Below are 25855 nucleotides of genomic sequence, written 5' to 3'. Positions count from 1 at the left end.
TTTCAGAACAAAGTTAGTTGTTAAAGATCTAAGGTTCCTTAACTTTCTCCCTTTATTTAAAGAAAGTTAAGTGGCGCACTTTTTCTATCTTTTTCTCCTTATCTGTGGTAATTTGTTGTGTTGAACCAGATACCAATTTCAAAAGTTAGTTTCGAACCCACAACTCGCTCTCCACCACCCATGTAGCTCCAGTTCGCATTATATCAATTGGTGACGTTTCTAACTACATCAAAATATTAAAGGTTATACATTGCTATACAGTTCAATACTGTCATAATACATTACGTTCATTCGATGAGATATCACCTTTATTATTGAAAGCAATAATTAAAAGTAATAATTAGTACTTTAGCATAAACATTTTCCATTGCTTATGTACATCTTCATCAGGTCTATCAAATATTTGTTTCCATAATGTTTCTCCAAGCAGAGACCCAAAGTGAAGTGATAGTGAAATAAATAATTGATATTTTTCTTTCATTTCTCTGAGATCTACAGAAAAACGCAGCAGCGTAAGATCTTCTGAATGAAAACGTTTTTAAAACTATGACTATGAGAGTATATTTATATTTATTTGGAAAACGTCAAAATAAGATTTAAAAGTTATATTCTAGTTAAAGATGCACCTGCATCTTAAGATAGATTATCATATCAATTCTGAAAGATTAATTTCCTTTTAAATATTTATTAAGTTTCATTCAAAAAGATTAAATTTAATAATGTTACAATTTTGTATAAATTTTCATAATATCTTTTATCTTATCTTTCAAACTATATTGTCAAGCAAAAGTATAGCACTATCTACATAAATATAACCTGTCACCTTAAATAAAAAGACCCTGAACTGCGGCCGTTCACATTTATTTTTACGTTCACATTTAAGTTTCGTAATCTGCGTTATATCATTATAATAAATTATAAAATAAGTCTACCAATTTGCCGACATATTTTGGGATTGCGAATCTCACAGAGTGAAGGTCATTTATTGTACAGTTGTGTTGCGTGTTTACGACTGATAGGTACAGTTTATTTAAACAATGAGCAACCTCCCGGAAGATATTAGTGATTTAATTCAAAAGTCCCTAGGAGAAAAAATAGATAATTTTGAAGTTACAGTGCATGGTACCAATGATAATGGTGAGGGATTTGTTGGAGAAATACTTTTCGTGTCTCTAAAACACAAAATATCTGGTAAAGAAGATCCCTTGGTTGTTAAAATAGTATTGCCAAGTGAAGTCGAAACCACTATAGACTTTTTGTCGTCTTCATATATGAACGAAATTTATTTTTACACAGAATTATGGCCAACGCTGAGGGCATTTCAAGAAAAGTTTACCAAAGTGTTACCATTGAATATATTAGCTTATTGTTATGGGGAATATAGGGTAAAAGGTAAAGAGAAAATTATTTTAGAGAATTTAAAATACAAGAACTATGCAGTACATCCAAAAACAGTGCCTGTTTCAAAAGAATTATACTCAAAAATGTTTGAGTTATATGGTCGATACCATGCCCTTTCTTTCGCATTTAAATATTACGAAAAGGAAAAATTTCACACATTAGTAAAACCTTTGTCCAAAAACTGGGAAGGATTTTTAGGTCTAGAAATAATTAAAACAGAAATTGTAGACGATTTTACTATGATAGAGGAAATTTTACGGCGGAATAATGAAAACGATATTATTAGTAAAATTCAACCCTATGTTAAAAATGGTGTAGAAATTTTCCGACGTAGTCTACATTATAAAGGACCAAATTCCGTTGTCGTGCATGGAGACTGCTGGAGCAACAACATGATGTTAAAATATAATGTAAGTTAAAACCATATTTACTTATTTCCCTACTTTTTTCCTTAACTAAGTCAAGTAATTTAACATTTTTGATATAATCTAGTCTAATCATCGATGTTATATTAACTTTAGAAGCGGCTTTCTAAAGCTATTAATTAAGTTTCAGCTATAAAGATGTGAATGAAAAATTTGATCGTTTGAATCGATATTTCCTTTGTATGTGTACCTATTTGTTGCCCACCTATCTAACCGTAGTTTATGTCTTGTGTGTTATAATGAAGTCGCTCTGATGAACCCTGAGCGTAAAAAGTCTCCTCCCTGTACAATCCTGAATGAATGAATACTAATAAAAAAAGTTGCAACTACACCTTAGTTTCCGTACCTAATATATTGGATTAAATATATTCCGTATATTGGATTAAATATATTTAAGGTTGATCTGCACCCCCCAAAAGACAAACTGTAAATTCAAAAAATTTGAAAAAATTTTAGAAGGTATATGTGATAACTAGAAGTATTTTGGCAACTTTTAAGCAAACTTCATGTTTTCGTTTTTGAAAAAACTCAAAAAAACTACTTTTTTCCAAGTATAAAGCGGGAAAACCAAACATAGGATTTTGTTAATTTTTTTACAGCATCAAGATATAATTATAAGAAATACTTATGAATTTTTTGAAAATTTTTGAATTTACAGTTTTGTCCCAATAGGAAAAAATAATATGTTTCGGCTTATAATAAAGTTACCGGTAAGAAACCGAAAATTTTTTTAATAACAACATATATAAAACTGTAAAAGTGGAAAATATTTGCAATAAAACCTTAAATATTTTTTCCTAAACATATGAAAAATCGCGTTAAACAAGAATTATGTCTTGAACTACCGCCTTCAAATTGTAATGTAGGGAGATGGCTCCATCTGAAACAATGGTAGTATTTATCATCGATAGATAGCATTACGTTCGGCTTCGAAACGCTTCAAACTAAACGTCATACTAACAGGGTTGTCATATCAATTACTTTGTACAACACTTTGGCAGATTATAACAAAATTTAATATAAATGTTATCGATTTGAATTTTGAACCGGTCATGCTGAAACTTACAGAGTTACACAATAGTAGATACTGCAACTTTTATTTTGAAAGTACGATATTATAAAATTTACACTCGTAAGTAATATATCTATAAAAAACCTATTTAGTTTTACAAAACTATTTAGGCGTTTTTAGTTAATTATTTTAGTATTTATAAACAATAGTGCTCCTTGCATAACCAGTGGCGTACTCACAATTTTTCTGAGGGTTGGGTTTTGAAATTTTTTTATGCTACCTCCATTGTGAGTCCCTAAAATTTGGGTTTTAGTTTAATTTAAAGTACTAAAGATAGCAGTGCCAAAGATTCAGGTATTCATTATCCTGCCTACCAACTAAAACCACCCTCTCTTACTTGTGTGCATTTGACTGTCGCACGTACCGTACTCCGAAAGGAGTGTGGAGACACGTACCGTACTCCGAAAGAGGTGGGGAGGTCACTGTAAGACTGATGACACTCACTTTTTGGGACACTCCCTTCTGTTATCTAAATCTTATCTATTGTTCTGAAGCAATTTTCTTGTGGCATTTTAAAGTAATTACTATTTTAATGGGAATAAGCCACAATTGAAGGTTAAAATAAGTTTATTAATGTTTGACATTAATCCAACTTATAATACTCCATTTTGGAGACAGCTATCGCCGTATTCCCGTTCTTCTCCGCCAATCCTGCCGGTTTAAGGCATGCTCCTCCTCCAGACCTTTTGATTCCATCGCTCTTCTAATTCCTTCATTCCATGAGCGTCAAGTTCTATCTCTTTTTCTTCTTCCAGGGGGCTTCAATTTGTGAAGTTTTTGGGGCCAAAGTTCGTCAGGCATTCTCAATAGGTGTCCAAACCATTTTTAACCTCTTCTTTCTATTCTGTCAATGACCGTTTCTGTAGCATTTATCTTTTATCTTATATATTCGTTGGTCTTCCTTTCCTGCCTTGATGTTCTAGCACTTCTTCTCAAATAATCCATTTCAACTGCTAACAATCTTCTCTTGAGGTCTGCATTAATTGTCCATACTTCAGAGCCATAACAAAGAACTGATTCAACCATGGTTTGCCCTATTCTTTTTTTGTTCCTTTTGGAAATCTTGAGATCCCACCATAAGGAGTTCAGACATACTACAATTTTACGTCCTTGATAAATTCGGTGTTTAATTTCGGTTTGTCCCAAGCCGTTCTTAGCAATGAGTGACATACAGCACCCTTGTTTTAGTCCTTTAGTTACTTTTATTGACTCTGAGAGTCTATTTCCGATTTTTAGGTAAGTAGTGTTATCGCTGTATACTTCTGTAATTATTCCTAAAAGGTATGGACTAATGTCGAGTAGTTGTAAAGCTTGCCACAATTTAAGTCTTGGAACTGTATCATATGCCTTTTCTAGGTCGATGAAGGCTAGATGTACTTTGGTACCAACTACTATTCTTTTTTCCATTAATTGTTGGAGTATAAACAAGTTATCAGTGCAAGATCAAAGATCAAAGATTCAAACGTCAATAAACTTATTTTAACCTTCATTTCCGGCTTATTCCCATTAAAATAGTAATCCAGTCGTTGGCCCGGTTGGTGTTTCCATTCTTCTTCTTTCTTTTTAATGACTGCTCGGATGTAATTGTGAACACTATTCCATCCCTCCGTACTTCCCGTCATCTTCACGATTATCTCTCTTACGGTCGCAGGGTTTATACCTATTTCGTTATACATTCTGTTTTTCTCCACTGTAGATCTATTATACTTCAGCATTGTGTGAGTAACAATGTCGGAATATTCGCAGTATAGGAGTTTATCTGTATCTGTCTTTCTGAACCTGTGAAGATACGCCCTAAAACAGACAATCTAACCAGTCTCCTTAGGCTCGGGATCAGCATCTTGGTCCACTGGGCAACATCTGCCTTGTTGTTCTCCTCTTCTTGCCATCTTTCCATTGATCTTTCCCTTTCTTCTTTTTTTTTATAGCTGTTGTCAAATGCTCTCTTTTCTCATAGAGATGTGTCTTTTCTACTGCTAGCACATGCAGAGAAACGCAACCCGTGATAGTCCACAATGTCTACGACCTGTCTACTTTTGTCATAAGCCTAATATTAAGTATCTGTATCTAAATATAACAAAAAATATTATTAATTATTGTGTATTTATACAATAATTATTATGTTCTACATATTTAACGTGGTAATTTAATTATTCAATTAGCGTTTTGAATTTTTTGTATTGTATGTGAAAGACAAGTTACATTTTCCTACTATTCTTTATATATTTTTTACTTTATATGCTCTGGGGAAGGGGGGTGTAACCCCCAAAACCCCCCTATTTTGTATATTTTGTATTGTGTTGTATGTATTGTATATTAAAATATACTCGCTATATATCGCTACTTCAATACAAAAGAGCCACAAACTGGTAATTGTAAAATTAAGTACATTTACTTTCAAATATAATAAACACTAGAGACCTCGTCCTGTGGACAAGGCATTACAGCCTGCAAGTCATATACTGCAACTATAAATATCTCAGTAACTTTTTGTTTGTCTTTTTCTTTTTCTGACTTTGAAAGAATTTTCTCTTTCATCTGGTTTTTGTTTCGCTTGTAAACTTGGTTTATCGTCAGCATTATTAGAGAATGTACATTCTTCACACTGGTCTTTCTTGGGCTGACAGGAGATATTAAAGTCTATCACAAAAATGTGATCATGCATTTGGTGTGGAATATATTGTTTATCCTCAGAAACACATTTATAAATAGTAACATAATTTCGGTGTAAAGCAGCAATGGTAAGACCGCCTTCTATATATTCGCGTTTAGAACGAGATCTACAATAATGGCTCTCGATTCTCGGAATGGAGTTAATATGATCCCTGACGTCGTCGTAGAGATGGATTAATCTGGTGATGATTATTGTGTCTTCCTCTAAAATTTTCATCCTGAATGCCTTTGACAGTACAGTTATTGTTCTTTTTCACAACAGATCTGATGGTTTTCTCGGAAATATCTAGGGTATTCATGAAGAATATTTTGCATACTCTCTTACGTTCAGTACCTAAAGGCAAATGTATGCGTTGTTAAAATTTTTGCGTGTACTGTCAACGCGTATAATATAACGATACTTTGGTACAATATAGACTTTTTATTAGATATCAGAGCTGGGAACAAATTAATTACAATTAAAAATTGAGTATGCACTTTACTTAAAAGTAAATGTAATTAATTTCCCTCTGTAGCTGTGATGTGATCGTAATATTTTCTTTTTTGAGATAAAAATGTGATTACTTTTCACTATGGTATTAAGAAGCCTAAACAAAATTAAAATAAAAGTACACTCAGTCCCATTAAAAATAATGACCTAATTTGATGAAGAACAAACAAACAATAAACAAATGAACTAATTTGATGAAGACGAAGACATAGTAAAGTGTATTAATCCATAAAGACTGAGATAGTATAAATATTACATAATACCAGATCATTTAATTTTTAACTATATATCAACAAAAATGTAATATAATATGATGTACCAATTTAATGGTAATATGATATTCACAGATATAGCCGCAATAATTTCTTTGTCGATAAAACTGTTTAGATAATTATTATATTCCGAGTGACACAGCAGAGCAGTAAAGTATTATACATAAAGATGGTGTTAAAGATATCTTTGCTTACTTGGTCTACTAGTATTATAAGTTATAGCGTAGGTATTTGATAAAATTACTGTTTACACAACTTTACACAACTTGGCAACTCAGCCAATTGATATAATGATAGAAAACTGCAATTTATGTTTGGGTTTGGAAATATTACAGAGTCATCATGTAGAAATCTACGATTAAGTTAAAAAAATTACCATAGTAGTATGCCGCAGTAGAGCCATCTCTAGGATCAGAAACAAATTAATCGAGGGTGAAGATCAACCTTAAATATATTCTTTCTGCCTAATATTTTAACTTAGAGTATAAGCCGCAAGATGCGATATTTTTTCACCCATTATATATCCAATACATATTATATATATATATATATATATATATATATATATATATATATATATATATATATATATATGTATATTTATATATATATATATATATATATATATATATATATATATATATATATACAATAAAGCTATCGGCATAGCTCGCAACAAAGAAAAAAATATATAATAAAATATATGTCGATATCTTTTACCTTTATTTTACTATTATCTCGCATTATCTGCCTTTTTCTTATATATATATATATATATATATATATATATATATATATATATATATATATATATATATATACACTGCCAAATGGAATAAATAAATAAATGAGGGAGTATTAAAAAAACGGTCAAACACATCGATTAGTATTTATAGTTGCGCATTTTTTTCCCTAAAAACTTTTTATACGGGGCGTATCAGATAACGGTGGCCAATACCAACTTGCTTATTTTAAATAGAATACCCTGTATATTAATTAATTTTTAGATTCCTCAGATCATTTTAGACATTTTTTGAATACACTGTCCTATACATATCTTTGACTGTTTCGGAAATATTAAGTAAAATGCAAAAATTCACATTTAGAAAAGAAAATTATTTATTTGTTTTATTACTTCTTGACCATTTAGGTCTTGGTAATGATAAAGTAAGCAAAAACTAATTAAGCATTCCAAAAATTGTTTGTTTTGGTTTAAAACGCCAATGTTTTATTGTTCCATGACAGAAATAGTTGTCAATGCTAAAGTCGTTTGATTTTCATTTACCGCAAGCCAGAAAAATGGATCATTTAACAGAAATGCACAAAATTACAATTATACAGATAACGCTATGCAGATAAAACATGGACGCAATTTAAGTAACTCGTTTATTTTACGAAGCATTTCCTGTTTTGCCGCACATATCTCAAGGGATATTTAGTAAAATAGAGAAGCAATTCCATGAGCTGGGCCATATTAGGACGGTAAAAAAAGAAGCTGCCAATGCAATTAAGTCAGGATACCAAATTGGCTGTTATACTTAAGTTTAAGAAACACCCACAATATCTGTTCGAAAAGCAGCCCCAGTACTCGATATTAGCTATTCATCGGTTATTCGAATATTACAAGAAAACAAATTGCATCCCTATAAAATTATACACACTCAGGAGCTCACACAAGATGATTTTGACACGAGAACGTATTTTTGTGAACAAATGATGGCAATGTTAGACAGCAATGTGTTCCAATAAGAACATGTTTTGTTTTCTGATGATTGCACCTTCATTCTTCATGGTCATGTTAATCGGCAACATTGCCGCTAATGGTTTATGGAAAACCCTCACTGAATGAGAGAAGGCAATACTCAATACCTTGAGAAGGTATTGGCGTATGGGCAGGAATTATTAAAGATCAGATCATAGGTCTCTTTTTCATAGATAGCAATTTGAATGGCGACAATTATTTAGCATTGCTCCAAAATAATTTAGTGCCAAGGTTGGCCAACTTGTATCCTTATCCAGGAAATCCACAAACTCCAGCGAATATAATATGATTTCAACAAGATGGAGTATCACTCCACTATCAAATCCATGTCCGGCAGTACCTCAACCAAATATTTCCAAATCGGTGGATAGGGGGAGGCAAGGATCGAAGGATTGGCCACCACGATCCCCCGATTTGACACTGTTAGACTTTTTTTAATGGGGATATGTGAAAAGTATTGCATACAAAACTAAACCCACTGACTTAGCTGACTTACGAAGACGAATAACGCTTGCGAGTAGATCGATCACATCTGAGATGTTGAGTAACGTTAGAAGAAATTTCTATTCACGGTTAGGGGGTTGCTAAGATGTTCGTGGAGCATTTTAAACATCTTCTACATTGACGTTATTGTTTAGATTTGTATTATTTAAAAGTTTTTGAATATGTTGTAGCGACTTTCGGCAAATAGATAATTTTCTTTTCTAAATGTGAATTTTTGCATTTTACTTAATATTTCCAAAACCATCAAAGACAGGTATAGGACATTCTATTCAAAAAATATCTAAAATTATCAGAGAAATTTAAAAATGAATTAATATACAGGGTGTTCTATTTAAAATATGCAAGTTGGTATTGGCCACTATTATCTGATACACCCCGTATAAAAAGTTTTTATGGAAAAGAATGCGCAACTATAAATACTAATTGACGTGTTCAACAGTTTTTTTGTAATACTCCCTTATTTATTTATTAGATAATTTATTCTATTTGGCTGACACACAGTATATATATATATATATATATATATATATATATATATATATATATATATATATACACGTTTTTTCCTTCTTCACGGTGGTCATGGTTAAAACTCCAATGGCTAAAACTTGAAAACTTAATTCACCCATGAGATGTTTAGAATTCAGAATCTCTATATACTTCCTCGTCTTCACAATTCATTAGCATAATACAGTGAAATCATAGTGTATCATTTACGCATGTAACATTTAAGAGGTCTATTGTGGCTCATCCCTAGATTAAAATTGTCCTTTTAGTCCAGCCTTTTTATCTAGTCTGTTATGGCCTTTATATATTATGGTGATTCTTCCATGAAGTCGTAGGTCTCGAGTTGATAATGTTTTAGTGTATTGAGCCTTATCCTATGCAACCCTGGATTTATATCTAGTAGATATGAATGTTCGATATCGTTATTTTGGCTGTGGTAATGAAAGGTTGTAAAACTATGAATGTTTCATTCTTGTCTGGGTCTTGGTTTTCCTTCATATACATTCAATTCAACTACAATTTCTTCATTGGTTGAAGAGCTGTGTGTATACTGGTATTGATCTGACGATAATAAGTGATATGAAAAAAAGAGTTTCTCTCTCATTAATTACTTCATGAAAACATTTCCTAATAATGGAGATACTGAAGAGCACATGGCTAATCCAAGATCTTCTTTATAGTAATCATTATTTTTAGTTTTAAATATATTTTTAAACATGCTCATTGTTTAGTTCCAATTAAGAAACGAATAATAAATAGATGAATTTCAATTTTAGTAAAGATTAATCGAAAAAAATAGTAATTAAAAACACTTAACACTTTCGCTGCCAAACTTTATTACCGAACGTTCTCCTGTGCGTAATGATTTTTTTTATAGTATACGTAATACGTAGATAACGCCAAATGGCATTGTCCACACAGACTGAAAAATAAAAAGACGCCATGTGACGACTTCCGCAGCTAAAGTGTTAAATCTCGATGGTTGGCATTTTAGAGTTTTAAAAAATCCTCAATAGGCTATTGATTATGTACTGTAAAAAGAAACTACAATGTTAAATGAGTTTTATTGTTTCATATGTTCAACGGACTCCCAAATATAAAAAAACCGAAGAGTGCTACCATTTAAAATAAATTTGTTCCTATGCACTAGGATGCATTTGGGTGAATTCGATACTGTTTTCGTATATGTATATCTATAAAAAGTTGTCTAAAATAAATTTTCTATCGCAATGTCACCTTTTAAAGTCAAAAATATTTTTTTTGTCAAAAATACATTCAAAAAACAAAAAAACAAACCAAAAAAAAACAGGAACACACCTAATTTTTCTTTTTTGCCCCATAACTTTTTTCCACAGAGGTATAGGGTATAGACATTACTTTAAAGTAAAACAAAAATTCTATCTTTTCTCTTTAAAATATCATTTGGCAGAAGACTTTACGATTCATAGTACCCGAGATACAATTATTTAAAGTTCGAACTTCACACAATTTCTGGGCCATTATTTATATTTTTTTACATACACTGTTCTATAACCCTTTTCTTTGCAGTTTTAGGTATATACAACGGTGTGTTGGATTAGAAGAAAAATCATTAACACAGTTTGTAGTAAAAGGTCCTAGGGCTAAGTTAAAGCAGAATACGGTTCTACAAAGTTTTCTACCATTAACGATTTTTCCTTTTTACGGCAAAATGTAAAAGATTCGTACGGAAGCTGCACTTTTGATCTTTACAACTCATTTTTATTTTTGTCAATCTCTGATCAAAAGCTATCGAACTTTTACTGTCGAGTTGAAACAAATTTTATTTAAAAAATTGATTTCGTACGCGTAACACATTTAAAATCGCCGCTCTCTTCAAGCGTTGTTTCAGAGAGATCAGTCCATTCTACTGAAAAAGTGCTAATAAACATATTTGTTTAACATTGTCTCAGCTACATTTCTGTTTAAAATATTTTTTTACGGCTAACATCTTGCTAAATCGATGTTTTTCGTTTCTCGATGTTACGAAAGGTGGATTAAGGGGGAAACCCTTTTTTGCATTTTTTTTGGAATCTCAAAATTAACATTCGCAGCAAAATTCAGCTTGTTCGTATGTCTTTTAGAGATTCACAGCCATTTTTGCTATGACCACTGCGACTGGAGTATTCTTTCCTTGTACATTTAGGTAGATATATACAAATCGTTGCAAGCATCTTAATTTGTCGAACCTTATCTTTTAACGAAATATTTTGCCTACAACATAGGGTATTGCTACAAGGGGTTGAAAATTGGGACAGAAGTTACTGGGGTGGAAATAGGGTAAGCAAAATAAACAAAACTTATGCGAACGGCACTCAGAGTTTATTTGGAGTAGCTGGGTCGTGGATAAGTTGAATGGCAAGGGGAGTAGATCGGGGTAACTACAAAAATGAAACAAAGGGGTGCTTACATGAATTTCCTGGAAGAAATGGACAAACAAAACAACAAGAAAGACATCTAGCCATTTAAAACAAGGACGCCGCTTCAAGGTGACAAATTATAACGATTACAACAACTAGTTGTAACTGAAATAATTATTAGAAATGCAAAATAGATCTTTTTAAATGAAACTCAAAAAAGGAGTTATAAACTTTTTTTAAATAAATAAAAAAAATGTTGTAGAGAAATAAATCAAGCATTTATTACTGTCTCACCACAAACAGTTACAAAAAAAATGGCACAAATTACTATATAGATAGTTACAGAGATAAATACTAAAATAACAAAGAAACACTTACTTTGTCCCATCCGTTTACAAACTCTGTTTACAAGTGAGAAGTGCTACAAAACTTACAAAAAAAAAAACTACTACAAATAAAGAAATATCTTTAAAATAAAACTATTCATAGAGAGGTTAACCTTCTTTAAAAAACCAAAGAAATAAATATCAAAAATAATAAAACGAGCGTCATGTGTCAACATTAAATTTAAAACAGAACAATTAAACTAACAGCTAACCACGCCCTAAGAAATATAATTTTAATTATTACAAATTCTTAACTTTTATTGAAAGCAATTAATAATATTAAAAAATGTCGATTTTTACTTTGAAATTTAAACAAAAAAAAAGTTACCTTGATTTCACTAAACGTCTTTACTTAACATATTTCTGTGGTTGGAAACTGGACCTTCACTGTCACACAAAAAACTGTATCTATAGACGGGGACAACGACCAAGGATAAGAAAATGAGGGTGGAAGCTAGCACTGGAACACAAACTTTGGAAAACTCGTCTCCTTAAAAGACTGGCACAGGTACAACTGAACACAATGGCAACATGTGGCTATCTTTAAAATTTCACTCTAACTGTAACAATTAATTGAACTACTTCTACACTTTACGGGTTCTCCTGGCTCAACAATCTGAGAAAGTGGTATAATTGCAGTTCCGTCGACTTGTTCAGAGCTGTGAAAAGTGAAAATAGCTGTGATTATTACCTACCTCCTTAGAGGAGACGGTACCTAAAGAAAAACTGCACTTTACACTGCTACACATTTTCCCATAAAAAAACGAAGGACGAAGAAACAATACAAATTCGACAAACTCGAAAAATTTGGATAAACACTAGAAGCAGCTGTCAACGCTGACAACGCCTCAGCGAGAGTGAGTAAGTTCTTAAAAATCCTTCGCTTAATTTAAGCGAACAAAAAGCGGTATTAACAAAACACTAAACGGGAATATTTATTTAAAACTCAATATCGAGCGGCTTAACGATCAAAGAATACCGAGGAAATACCCATCTGTGAAATAATAAACAAACTCTAAAATGGTTTATTTTAACTCAGCGACGCTAAGATTATTTTTCGGTATTTTAACTTTTTCGAAAGGAAAGGGATACACTGAAATTACTCTTCGGTGTTTTATTATTGTTATTGTTATTAAGGAATTTACAAATGCTACAATCTTCGTTACCGTTAGTCTTAAAAGATTTTCAATAGGTCATTTTTTAAAGTACAGAAAATAAGTTTTCTTTTTTATTTAATAACGTTCAGACTTAAATGTACAAGAAAAACAATTATAATGATAAATTAAAAAAATAGCCGTCAAACGTAGCAAAAATCTTTTAAAGTAGAAAACTTTAAAGAACCATATCTATCTTAAAATTAGTCTTACAACCTTCTGCTATACTATACTCAGTGACATTAGAAGTGTTACACCCAGAAGGAATAATTTCTTGAACTTAATTTTTTGGCAACATAATGACTATATTTAAAACATGCTATGATAACAATACCAATGTTTTATCTTTTCTACTTTTTGTAAAAATAAAGTTTTATCTTTAAATTTTTTTGTGAAGAGACTGATTTGTAAAAACCGGTTCGTATAGAAATTTTTAGTTATTATTCCTCAGTCTAATTGTATTCAGTGTAAGAAAATGCCTCGAGTTCGAAGACACCAAAATTACCACCATGTTAGCGATTTTGACAGGGGTAGAATTATTGCGTATACAGATATGGGTTTGTCATATCGCAAAGTTGACCGTCGTGTTAATTGTACGGCAATGACGGTTATGCGTATCTGCTGTGTGTGGAAAACGAAGGTAGAGGAACACGAAGAAGACCAACTGGTCAACCGAGGCGTACCACAGAGCGTCAAGATAGGCGCTTTAGATTACTGGCTCTGCGATACCGTTTTGCTACTACGCGTCAAAGTGCTGACTAATGGTTTGGAGTAGTAGGTAGACCTGTTAGTATGAGTACATTATACCGTCACATTCGAGCCTTTGGACTGGTTTCATTCCGCCCATGACTAGTGCTTCCTTTGACTGTGGACCACTGTCATCAACGTTTGAATTGGTGCAGAGAACAGCATCATTGGGTGTCAGAATGGCGTAATATAGCATTCAGCGATGAATCACGATTCTGTTTAGGAATGCATGATGGTTAGCATGGTAAGACGCCGCCGTGGAGAACGACGAGATACCGGGTTTGCTATTGAGAGGCATGTACACAGGACAGTTGGAGTAATGGTTTGGGGGGCTATTGCCTATGGTAGCCGATCATCACTTGTGTTTATTCGAGGCAATATGACAGCTGCGCGTTATGATGATGACATCTTACAAACCACTTTATTGCCTTATCCCGACGGCCGTCAAGACGTTCTTTTTCAGCAAGACAAAGCGCGTCCCCATATTGCTTGTCAAACTATGGACTTTCTCCAAGAAGCTGGCGTTAATGTTTTGTCGTAGCCGCCCCGTGCTCCGGATTTAAATCCTATCGAACATGCATGGGATATGATGGGAAGGAGACTGTCCACTTTGCACCTTCCTCCACAGACTCTGGCACAGTTAATACATGAAGTTCAAGTTGTTCGGAACGAGGTGCCACAAGCAGACATTGATCATCTCATTTTGTCAATGCCTAGATGTATACAGGAGTGTATTCAGCTGCGGGGTCCTCAAACACATTATTAATTTTTTTTTTGATTACTTGTTAATAAAAATTCTTGACAACGTTATCGTATCATTCTTGATGTAAATCTACCATGTTGCCAAAAAATTAAGTTCAAGAAATTATTCCTTCTGGGTGTAACACTTCTAATGTCACTGAGTATATTTTAAAGGTAAATAGTACATATACATATTCAGGGATTCTACAGTATTCACTGCCTTCCCTCGCTCAACCGTTTCCATCTCTTTCTGTTGTTCCATTCTCCATCGTTTAGGCCTCTCTTACTCATGGCGTCGTTCGTCCCTCGTTCCTCCAGGATTTTCGGGGTCGTCCTCTTTTCCTCCTTCCTATGGGGCTTCATTCGGTTATTCTCTTTATCCATCTGCTCTCACTAGTTCTTCTTACGGGTATGTCGATGCTATGTAAAGTGGTATGTCCATACCACTTTAGCCTTTTTTTTTTCTATGTATGTTAGTATGTCTGTTTCTATTGATGTTCTTTGAGGTAAATAGTTTTTCTTTTAATTAAATGTACCACTGCATACAACTAAAACTACGCAGAAAAAAGTTACAGAACAATGTTTGCTAAAAAATAGGGAAAATGGCCAAAAAGTGTGCCAAAAAATCGTATCTGGGATACTGTTAATCCTAACTACATTTACCAAACACCATTTTAAAGAGAAAGGATAAAAGTTTTTTTTTTGTGTGCAGTAATAGCTATCGCTTTACCACCGTGAAAAAAAGTTATAGGGCAAAAAAGAAAAATCTCGTGCGTTTCTGCTTTTTTTTTACCTTAAAAGGTGATATTTCGATATAAAATTTAATTTTGATCTTTTCTGTAGATGTGTTTGTACAAAAACTGCATAGAATTCAACCAAATGCACTCTAGTGCTGAGGGACAAACTCACCCCTTTCTCAAAAAAGCACTTCTTTAAATGGTAGCACTCTGCAGTTTTTTCACATTTTGGGGTATGAACCCCATATTATTATATGAAAGAATAAAATACTTTTAACGTTGTAGTTCCTTTTAGACTTACCTTTTTAACAAAATAATCAATAGCCTAACATAAACACTGTGTATAAGCAGATTTTATTCAAATTTTTATAATAAAATGGTAAACAACAAGTTAGTCTAAGGAAATATTAGTCTATGAAGGTGGCTAAAGGTGGCAGACTCCTTTGATTAGGTCTTTCTTCGAAGGCTCTATATTTTACGATAATAAACCAAAAACAGGTTAATACAGAAACACTGGATTATAGTACAAACAGTTTATTATTACGAAGAAAATCTTATATACTAAAACGCTAAGCCCTTTTCTTGTCCACCACTTTACTCAAAAACCATATTAGATAATTAAAATATTTTTTCGGAATATTATTAGTATTACGTATGAGATTGTCAAGATATACTTTTGGTACAAAAATACACTTCCGGTTTTGAGATGACCGGAAGTTAAAATTTACTTTAAGTTTTAGACCCCACAATGTATATATGGATCGAAAGGTCTCGTCTTTCGAGAATCTAAATATGTACTTCCGGTTGCGATCCGACACCGGAAGTGACCCGAAACGCGCATAAAACGTCAAGATAGAGCAAATCTGACACCGGATTCGTGATCAGCATGCAAAATTAACTGCTAAATGATATACATGTCATTTGATGAACTAAAAATTACATTCCGGTTTTGAGGTCGACTTCCGGTTTCGTTTTTATTAGTCAAATCAATAGAGAATTCAACGTAGAGTTCAAAAATGTAAGTTCACGAAATTATCATTTATAGTTTTTGAGTTATTGATAAAAATATTTTTACTTCCGGTCATTGTATATATTGTATATTTTTCTCGCAAAATAAAAATTTCATTTAAAAAACTCGATGTCGAGTTTGTCCGCTAGTTTAATTCCTAACTTAGTAACACAGCTAACATTGATCTTAAAATTTACTTGTAGTAAATGCGAGATGTACTAGAAAATAATTAAAAGAAATCGACAATTAAAGTACTTAGCCGAAGGACGCTTAGTAATAAGAAATACTCTGTTTCTCAGAATTTTAAATAAAATTGTCTTTCTAATAGGTATAATAAAAAAATACTCCATTTATAAGAATATTGAATATTTCTAAGAATATTGAATAAAATTGAATATTCGAATTGTCAATAATTTTGTAACATTTGAGTACATTTAAGATTTCATTATTAATGTTATTTTCTTCGTTATTTTTAGGAATCAAAAGAAGTAGACGATATTAAGTTAATTGACTTTCAAATGGCTGCATTAGGAACTCCAGTATACGACCTGACATACGCATTTTATTCTGGAGCAGACCAGGAGACCTTAAATAATTGGGAGCATTTTTTAAAAATATATTATAATAGTCTATCAAAATCCCTCAAAGATTATGATCTTGAAGTAGAGAACATTTATCCTTATGAGACACTTAAAAAGGAATGGAAGGACAATATTCAGTTTGGTTTTATCATGAGTATTATAATTTGGGGTAGTAAATATCTTGATCTAGGTGATGTGGCAAACTTGGCAGTTACAGGTGTAGATGCATATATGGATCTGGAAGCGTGTTACTCAAATCAAAATTATGTTCAAGCTATTTTAAACCTCGTGAGACATTTCAATGAAAATAATTTCTTTATTTCATCTTAATTCTGTGTAGAATACATAATTAACATATAGCATTAGTTAACACAAACAGAATCAAATATATAAGTTGTGTACATTTTTGTAAATTTCACAGGTCCTTAAAATTTCATCACAAGGACGTAAAAATAAGTAGGCAAATTTAGGCAATAGTTGGAGCTTAAATGACAAGATTTTAATCTGTCATTTATTTTTATAAATAACTGAAGCAATTTTGTAGAACATTAGACTGTGATTTGTCGCTCCACAAATTTATTTACTATAAAATTGCTAATTTCGCGAAAGGAAAAATGTAACAAGTTTTACAAGAAAAGTTAAACAAATTCACATCTTATAAAGGAGTCGTTTCATGGCCGATATTTTGTAATACGTGGTTTTACGGGCTTGCTAGTCTAAAAATATTTTATTTCTTACTGACCTTTTCTCACATGCTGCTGCAGTGACCAGAAAGATGATGTTGCAATGGCCGGAATTGTCTCAATAAGTGAGTTTGATAGATAACTTATGACTAATCGCTAACTCAGTGATAAATTTTAATCAGTAAGATATCATTGTATTTCATTATAGCAACAAAAATGTCAAGTATGTCCAAAAAACAATATATTATTGCAATTTTATATAAGTATAGACTTTGAAGGTCTTTCCACATCAGACTTCTTTTTAGACTCTAAGAAAGCATGATTTGTTTCAGAGCTACGTTTGTTACCTGATTAGGTTTTAAACATATTGAGGGAAAAAATAAAACTTAAAAGACGAAAGAAATAAATACGCAGAAGAACAATGAGGAGGAAGAGAAACCACCAACGATTCTTAAAATTTAAGATACAGATAGAAAATATCACTACAGCAGCTCATAAAAGAAACATGGATACAAAAATCCCTCCCCAAAAATAGTAGAACAATTCCAGTTTGGTTTCAGAGGCAGTAAATCGACAATTCATCAGATTACAATCTAGAGAAAAATTTTAGAAAAAAAAACACTAAAATAAAATCGTAAATGCTTGTCACATATTTATAGACTACAAAGCAGCCTACCCTAAATAGAAAAGAAATGTTCAAAGCAATGAAAGATCTAGGAGTAGCACATCAGTTAGTAAATTCAACAAAATTAACTTCTGAAAATGCTAAATGCAGAGTACGAATCCAAGTGGAACTGTCTGAACCTTTTAAAATAAGTATCAAAGTACATAAAACAAAACAAAGTTCATGAAAATAAGCACGCAACTAAAAATCCTACGGCTAATTATTATAGAAAACGACGATAAACCGTCGTTCAGGGACCTAGACTTTAACAAAAAGTAAGTATTTCTACCTCATTAAGTCTTCTCAGAGCGGTATAGCCACTGCTCTGAACCAAAAAAAAAAAATCTTTCCCGTCCTAGACAATAGTTATCAAAATATACGCCATCTAAAAACAAAAAGAGAAATCAAACGATTTCTACCTGGCGAGACGGAATTAAAATTTTTACCACTGTGCCTTTTAAAACTTGCTATGTTATATTAGAATGATATGTTATATTAGGATGATATGTTATATTAGAATGTCTTCAAGAAAAAGTACTAACGCGAATCTATGGAATGTTGACTGACAATAAAGTGTGGAGAAGACGACATAACTTCGAACTTTATAGAATATACCAGAAACCATTATAAAATATATTAAGATAGGAAATCTGAGGTGGATAGGGCATTTATTGCTGATACAACAAAATTCCTTAATAGACCCAATGGTCAGAGAAGAGGAGGAAAACAGAGAACAAGCTACCTTGTTAACATCGATGAAGACATGAGAAATATCGAAACACGTGCTTGGCCGAGGAAGCCGATGAATAGGGACGACTGGAGAGAAATTCTTGAGGAAGCTAGGACCCACGCAGCGTTACAAAGCCAGAATGAGGATAAGGATAGACCTTGAAGGTCTTTCCATCTTGAACTTCTTTCAAGGTTTAGACTGATAAAAAAGCATATGATTCGTTTCAAAGTTACCTTTGTTACCTGATTACGTTTAAAAAATACTTTTTAAATATATGTCGTTGGTATAATCTGCATGTTGCTCTGTTCACTGTTTCTATTTTACAAAGACGATATCTTTTTTTTTTCTTATATTAAACACCTACCGTGTTTATACCATTGGAATCTGGTCAACGCTGACCAATTATCAATTTTTAATTTAATTAAGGATTTATTATAAGAGCTTACCCTATGGCGTCCTCTTATTTTATAGTTATGCACTAATACCTAACATGCAAATTCACAACACACTAGGCACAGCACTATCCTACTATGCTCTGCTTTTACACTAATTACACTAACTCAAATGGTTTTGTATGTTTAAGTCTTCTTTCTAACCCAGTATTATCGAGAAGCTGGATTGCCTCGATGTTTACGTGTTTATAGAGCCGTTGTTCGTGACTACCTGCCATCTTCTTGATAATTTTATTTACATATTCCATCTCAAGGTCCTTGTGGAGGTCGACGTTTCTGATGTACCAAGGAGCATCAACGATGTTCCTTAGTACTTTATTCTGGAATCTCTGGATAATCTGGATATTACTTTTATTAGCACAGCCCCAGAGTTGGCAACCATACATCCATACTGGTCTCAGTATTTGCTTGTATATCAGTTGTTTATTATGTGTGGACAAAACTGAATTTCTTTCCATCAACCAATACATTTTCTTGTAACGGATGCCTAGTTCCTCCCTTTTCTTTTTGATCTGGGCTTTGCAGTGAAGCTTTGCTTGAAGTGTGATACCCAAGTATTTTGCAGTAGATGCGTGCGGTATTTGGGCATCATTTATTCTAATTGGAATGTTTTGGATTTTTTTGTTTGTAAAATTAACGTGAATTGATTTAGACTCGTTTAGTTTGATTTTCCATTTTTTTGTCCACTTATGGATTTTATCTATTGACCACTGTAACTTTTCTGCTGCTTCTTTACTGGTATCACCTACTGCTAGAATAGCAGTATCAGCTGCAAAGGTGGCTATAACATCATTTTCTAGTTCAAGTATGTCGCATGTGTATAACAGGTAGAGGACCGGACGTAATACACTTCCTTGAGGGACTCCTGCTTTAATTTCTTTTAAATCTGTGTAAACGTCTTCTTGTTTGATTCTGAAGTATCTATCAGATATGTATGACTGTGGAATTTCTCAATATTGTCTAGCCATAAATGATTTCAGTTTATACAGTAAACCTTCATGCCAAGCTTTATCGAATGCCTTAGCTACGTCTAAAAATATTGTAGAGCAGACTTTCTTTTCCTCTAACGATTTTTTAATTATGTTAGTAATTCTATGTACTTGATTAATAGTAGATTGTTTATTTCTGAAGCCAAATTGGTGGTTTGAAACCAGTTTTTTCTCTTCTGGAGAGAAAGACGATATCTGAATGGGCATTATTGAGTGATTGTAATTACGTTTCATATTTTTGCAGTTCTAATTTCTGCTTTGCTCTGCTAAGTTCTGCTTTGTGATTCTCGAATAAAACTCGAAATTCGACTACGTTTATCAAAATGCTACGTCTGGTCGACTCTTCTATATGCAGTTGAAACGTGGACCCTAAAAACATCAACTGTAAATAAATTGGAGGCCTTTGAAATGTGGATCTACCGGAGAATGCTCAAAATTTCATGGACATCGCATACCTCAAACGAAGAAGTGCTGCATAGAATAGGCAAGGAAAGAGAACTTTTTAACACAGTAAAAGTTAGAAAAACATCATACCTAGGCCACATACTGAGAAATAATAAGTACCAATATGCCCAACTTATAGTGAAAGGAAAAATCGAGGGAAAGAGAGGCCTAGGAAGGAAAAGACTATCGTGGCTCAGAAACATCCGACAATGGACAGGGCTAAATTTTGAACAGCTAATAAGAACAGCTGAAGATAGAGAAGATTTTAAAATTGTAGTAGCCAACCTCCATTGAGGAGAGGGCACTTTAAGAAGAAGAAATTGAAAAGCAGAATGTACAAAGTTTCTTATCCCATTTTCAGATATTTTTCACGATATACCTTTTTAAGGTACTGCAGAATTGTTCCGGTCTGGTTTGCATCGATATTTGTTCAAATATGATTTGTGTTATTGTGTTTGTATTATTTTTAGATTTAAGCAGTTTCACAGTATAACCTATAAAGCATTAGTGTAATTCGTAAGGACACGTTTTATGATTTGAGCCAATCTGTTTAGTGTTAACTTATACTGAAATCTTGTTTTACAGGTATATTATCTGTAGATTTATTCAATGATCCTGTTGTTTTAATCCTTAAAATATCCGGATGTGTTTACGTCTTATTGGCGTGTCTTGCATACTGAGTTGTATTAATCTTAAGTTATTTTCTAGAGCAATACTCTTAACATTTATATGCAGTGATGGCAGTCATATTTATGATTCCTACGTAAGCAAATCATTGCATTTTTTGTAACTATATTATTGTATTTTGATTTTTTTTTGAGCTTTCGCTAAGGTATAACTGATATTTTTTTCTACTACTTTTAATTTTTTTCCGTTAGTTCATTTAAATCCATGTGACTGTAAATAATACTCCATTGCAAAAACTATAGCCTGCAAAAACAATGTTTTTGCTCTTAAAATTTTAAAATGTTATACTGTTTGTTTTGGCTGATATCGTATAAAAGAGATACAAATGATTAATTTGTTACATTAATAATTATTGAACAATTGGTAATTTCATCATAAAAAATAGATATAAAAAATTATAATTATTTAACTGACATTAAATAAAAATTTATATCTAATCGGAACATGCGTTGCTTGTCTTCTAATTATTTTTATTAAAATTAATTTACTAAGTAAGCGCTGATGGTTTCGTTGAGACCCTCGATAATATAAGTGGAGCACGAAAAGAAAAACTTACCCACTAATAAAATTACGAATACATCTAAGAATTTCGTTCCTAATACTATTCTAAAAATCGGCACCAGTTTTATTTGACAAAAAAACATTGTTCTTTTCAATCTGTTTTATCGACGAAATTGACAGTTCATTTTGAGTGTGAGTCTTCTGAACATTTTTTCCTGTTACGAGATCAAATAATTGCCTCAGTTTAAACCAAGGTAAGGTGAATTTTCTTTTTCAATCATATTTAAGTGTACTTATTAATTATTTTGTCAGATAAAATTAATATTGAAAGTAATATTTAAACATATAATTATATGCTGTTAAAACTCAATGATGAACCACAACACATGTTCCACGATATTAATGGCTAGAATGACGATGATTTAAATTTAAGAAAACATATATATTATTGAATAAATTTGATGTTTTTTATATTATGGTGACCTTTTTTTTATTTTTAGATGTCATTTACAGATAAAAAAAAGGATCAGAATACGTGGATTTAGAGGCGATCATATTTTATGAGAGTGAAAATGAACATGAAATTAATGAAGATGTGCTAGATAATAGTGACGATGAAGTGGTTTCTTCTGTCGCAGAAAACAATATACATACCATGTCTGATGAAAATGAAGTATTTGATTATATTGATAATTTTTCGACTGTTCTAACAACCATTCAAATTTCGTCATTTTGTGTCATGTGGAACAATTTCACCCAATCAGGTCAACATTAGACTGATAATTGCATTTAGTGCAATTTTCAATCCTTTTGACAACACGATCGAGTTTGACAACTTCATCCAAATAAATTTCAAAATATCACGTTTCGGCAATGAGAATGTTGTCAAAAAATCGATCAAGAACACCACAACAAGATTATAAATATTATGCGTGGTAATAGATCTTCTATAGTAGAGAACAGCAACGAATCTAATGTTAACTTAAATTTTAATAATTGTACTTTCACTAACTGTACTTTTAATAAATAAATGTTTCGTTATGTTAAGTTATGATTTTTTTTTTCGAAAAATTATCCGCCGAATATCCCTGGGACATTGATGAATGCCTCATAATTTCATGACAAATTTCTCAAGCTCGTTGCTTGGTAACAGCACTCAGCCTTCGGCTTCGTGCTGTTACCAAGGAACGAGCTTTCGATTGTCATGAAATTATCTCGTCTGTTATCAATGTCCTAGGGATATTACTACTGAAAACATATCACATTTTATGAGAGTAAAGATGAACATAAAATTGATAAAGATGTGCTAGATAATAGTGACGATGACGTTATTTCTTCTGTGTTAGAAAACAATGTATATAAAATGTCTGATAAAGATGAATTATTTTATTTTATTGAAAGCATGCCCATATTTTATGAGAGTGGAGATGAGAACATGAAATTGATAAAGATGTGCCAGATAATAGTAACGATGACTTCATTTCTTCTGTCGTAGAAAACAATATACATACAATGTCTCATGAAAATAAATTACTTGATTACATTGAAAACATAGTACATTTTAGGAGAGTGAAAATACTCATGAAATTAGTAAAGATGTGCTAGATAATAGTGACGATGAAGTTATGTATTCTGTCGCAGAACATAATATACATAAAATTTTTAGAGACAATAGAAGCTAATGTTGTTAGACTGGAGCAAGGATCAATTGCAGAGCAAATATCTAATAAACCATCAACATCATCGTCTACATTTAACACAACAAAACTAAGAAACTTCGGCCATCTGAAGTCCATCAACTATGGCACTCATTACATCTAAAAGTGCATGTGTTGTGGAACGATCCTGTCTAAAGCCATATTGTGAACTAGTAAAAAAGTTATTTGTTTCGAAGTACGATATAAGACACTTCTTCACAATGCTATTAATGAGATGTGTTAAAGGTTTAGTAATTATTTCGCTAGTGCTTTTGATAAAAGATGCGTTTAGCTCATTTGTAACTAAACAATTTGAATTTTTTAATGTTTTTATGACTGTGGATACTTCTTGTTGATTGGTTGGAGATAGAAAAAATGAATTCAATGGAGCTGGAAATTTTTGATAGTTCAAAATTGTGTCGTCTGGTGTATTTTAAAGGGATTTTATAATATTCTCAGCAATTTCAACAAAAAAGTTATTGAAAGAGTCACAAGATATATTGGTTGTTGAATTATGTAAACCACTTGTTTTATTTCGCTCATAGTTAAATACCTTCCAAGACGTCTTGGATCTACTCTTTGAAGTTAATATCAATTGATCATATGCCAGCTTTTTCGTTCTTTTCAACTCAGCATTGTAATGATTTTTATATTTTTTATGTTCGCTGTAATGTACTGGGTTTTTAGTAGAATCAGCACGTATTTTATATGTTTGCAAATGATTTCTCATATCTTTTATGTCCAGTCCAGTTTACCGGTCATCTTCTGTCTTTGATAACCAGTTTTTAAGTGGAAAATATTGCGATACTGCAAGATTATAATTATCTATTAGAAATTTTGCTAGGTAATTTACATCAAGATTATCGTTAAAAATGTTCCAGTCTAACACGGATAAAAAGTTCCGCATTTTTAAGATACCCTTCTGCATAAAAGCTTTAGTACAAACACTTGACTTTTTCTGAACTGATGTTAAGCTTATACTGATATACTGGCCGCGATGATTAGAGAAACAAGGTTTAAGAACATTTGCTCGAAACTGATCTTCTTCAACATTTGTCATAATATTGTCTATACAAGTAGCAGATGTATCAGTAATTCTAGTATAGTCATGGATTGTTTGTTTTATTCCAAATGATGATATTATAGAAGTCAGCTCACTAGTATTTGCCGTTATCGCAATAAAATTAATATTAAAATCTCCCAAAACTATTACTTTTAAATTTGGCCTTATAATGGAACCTAATAAATTTTCGAAATTTGTAAAAAAAAAGACTTAAAATCGTTACATTTACTCGATCTATACACTGCCAATACAACCGCGTATCTTGTAGAACAATTCCACAAAATTTTCGGAACTCCTATCGGTTTTGTATTTGAACCAATATTTTGTTCAGGTTTTTTTTTTCAGGTTCGTTAGCCAAGACAATTTTCTGCTCGTTTATTTTATATTCACTTTTTCTAGAATTTGTATTTTTTGTTGATGTTTTAATATAATTTAATATTTTAGTGATAGATGGCGGTACATGTTGCAAAATTGAATTACCTAGTATTTTTTAGTTTTAACAATAATACTAAATCTTCTTGTTCTTGAGTTCTTTTTTCAAGTTGATAAGATCTATATTTGTAAATCCTAATATTTGTAAATCCTTACTAATTTCGGCAATACAGAGGATTTTGTAAGTACAATTATGAGCATTTACCAATATATAGAAAATGCAGTTTTGATTCCTCTAATACAATAAAGTCATTTTTCAAAATATTACAGTTGTGTCAATATACTTCCGGAACAGCGAAAGGATATACAGAAAGTAATTAAAATTAATAAAATAAAGCCTAACACCTCATCTCCGTCTTCATTGGATATTAGTGTGGACAAATAAAACCATTTTCCCAAATGGAATAACACAACAATTAACTTGGTTGCCCCACCGCCATGCCTACATTTACGCTGTGTGTAAAAAGTGCTAGACAGCATTATATTTTAACAAGGACAACTGCTTTTCAGAATTCCACAATAATTAATTTTTCGTAGTATGTATTGCAATTGCGAAGTGATTTAAATATGAATCAACCAATTTTTTTTTAAATAAACAATAAAAAAATTTATATTTTTTTTTACAATATTTCACCTGTTTTATAACCTCGTATTCCCCATTAACATCGTATTTA

General features: G+C 32.0%; 2 protein-coding genes across 2 annotated transcripts in view; one reads left to right on the top strand and one right to left on the bottom strand.

The window, feature by feature from the left end:
- Window positions 1-25759, bottom strand: part of LOC140444329 (synaptogenesis protein syg-2-like) — a 520904-nt gene extending 495145 nt beyond the window's left edge. Inside the window, exon 1 of the mRNA XM_072536080.1 lies at window positions 17582-25759. The gene's annotated coding sequence lies outside the window, so the exon portion shown is untranslated. The remainder of the gene's footprint in view (window positions 1-17581) is intronic.
- Window positions 851-17588, top strand: LOC140443404 (uncharacterized). The gene is made up of 2 exons (XM_072534646.1): window positions 851-1811; window positions 16735-17588. The coding sequence occupies exons 1-2, from the start codon at window positions 1038-1040 to the stop codon at window positions 17167-17169; spliced, it is 1209 nt and encodes a 402-aa protein (XP_072390747.1). The 5' UTR covers window positions 851-1037; the 3' UTR covers window positions 17170-17588.
- Window positions 25760-25855: the final 96 nt, after the last annotated feature.

The sequence above is a fragment of the Diabrotica undecimpunctata genome, chromosome 6 (genome assembly GCF_040954645.1).
Source record: "Diabrotica undecimpunctata isolate CICGRU chromosome 6, icDiaUnde3, whole genome shotgun sequence".
Classification (NCBI taxonomy): domain Eukaryota; kingdom Metazoa; phylum Arthropoda; class Insecta; order Coleoptera; family Chrysomelidae; genus Diabrotica; species Diabrotica undecimpunctata.
Note: the sequence above shows the minus strand (reverse complement) of the source record. Positions and strands in the feature narration are given on the sequence as shown.

What these genes read in the sequence shown, in the direction of transcription:
- LOC140443404 (XM_072534646.1), top strand. Translation starts at nt 1,038, where the DNA reads ATGAGCAACCTCCCGGAAGATATTAGTGATTTAATTCAAAAGTCCCTA. An exon ending in ACATGATGTTAAAATATAAT is followed by an intron (nt 1,812 to 16,734) that starts GTAAGTTAAAAC and finishes CGTTATTTTTAG; the next exon opens with GAATCAAAAGAAGTAGACGA.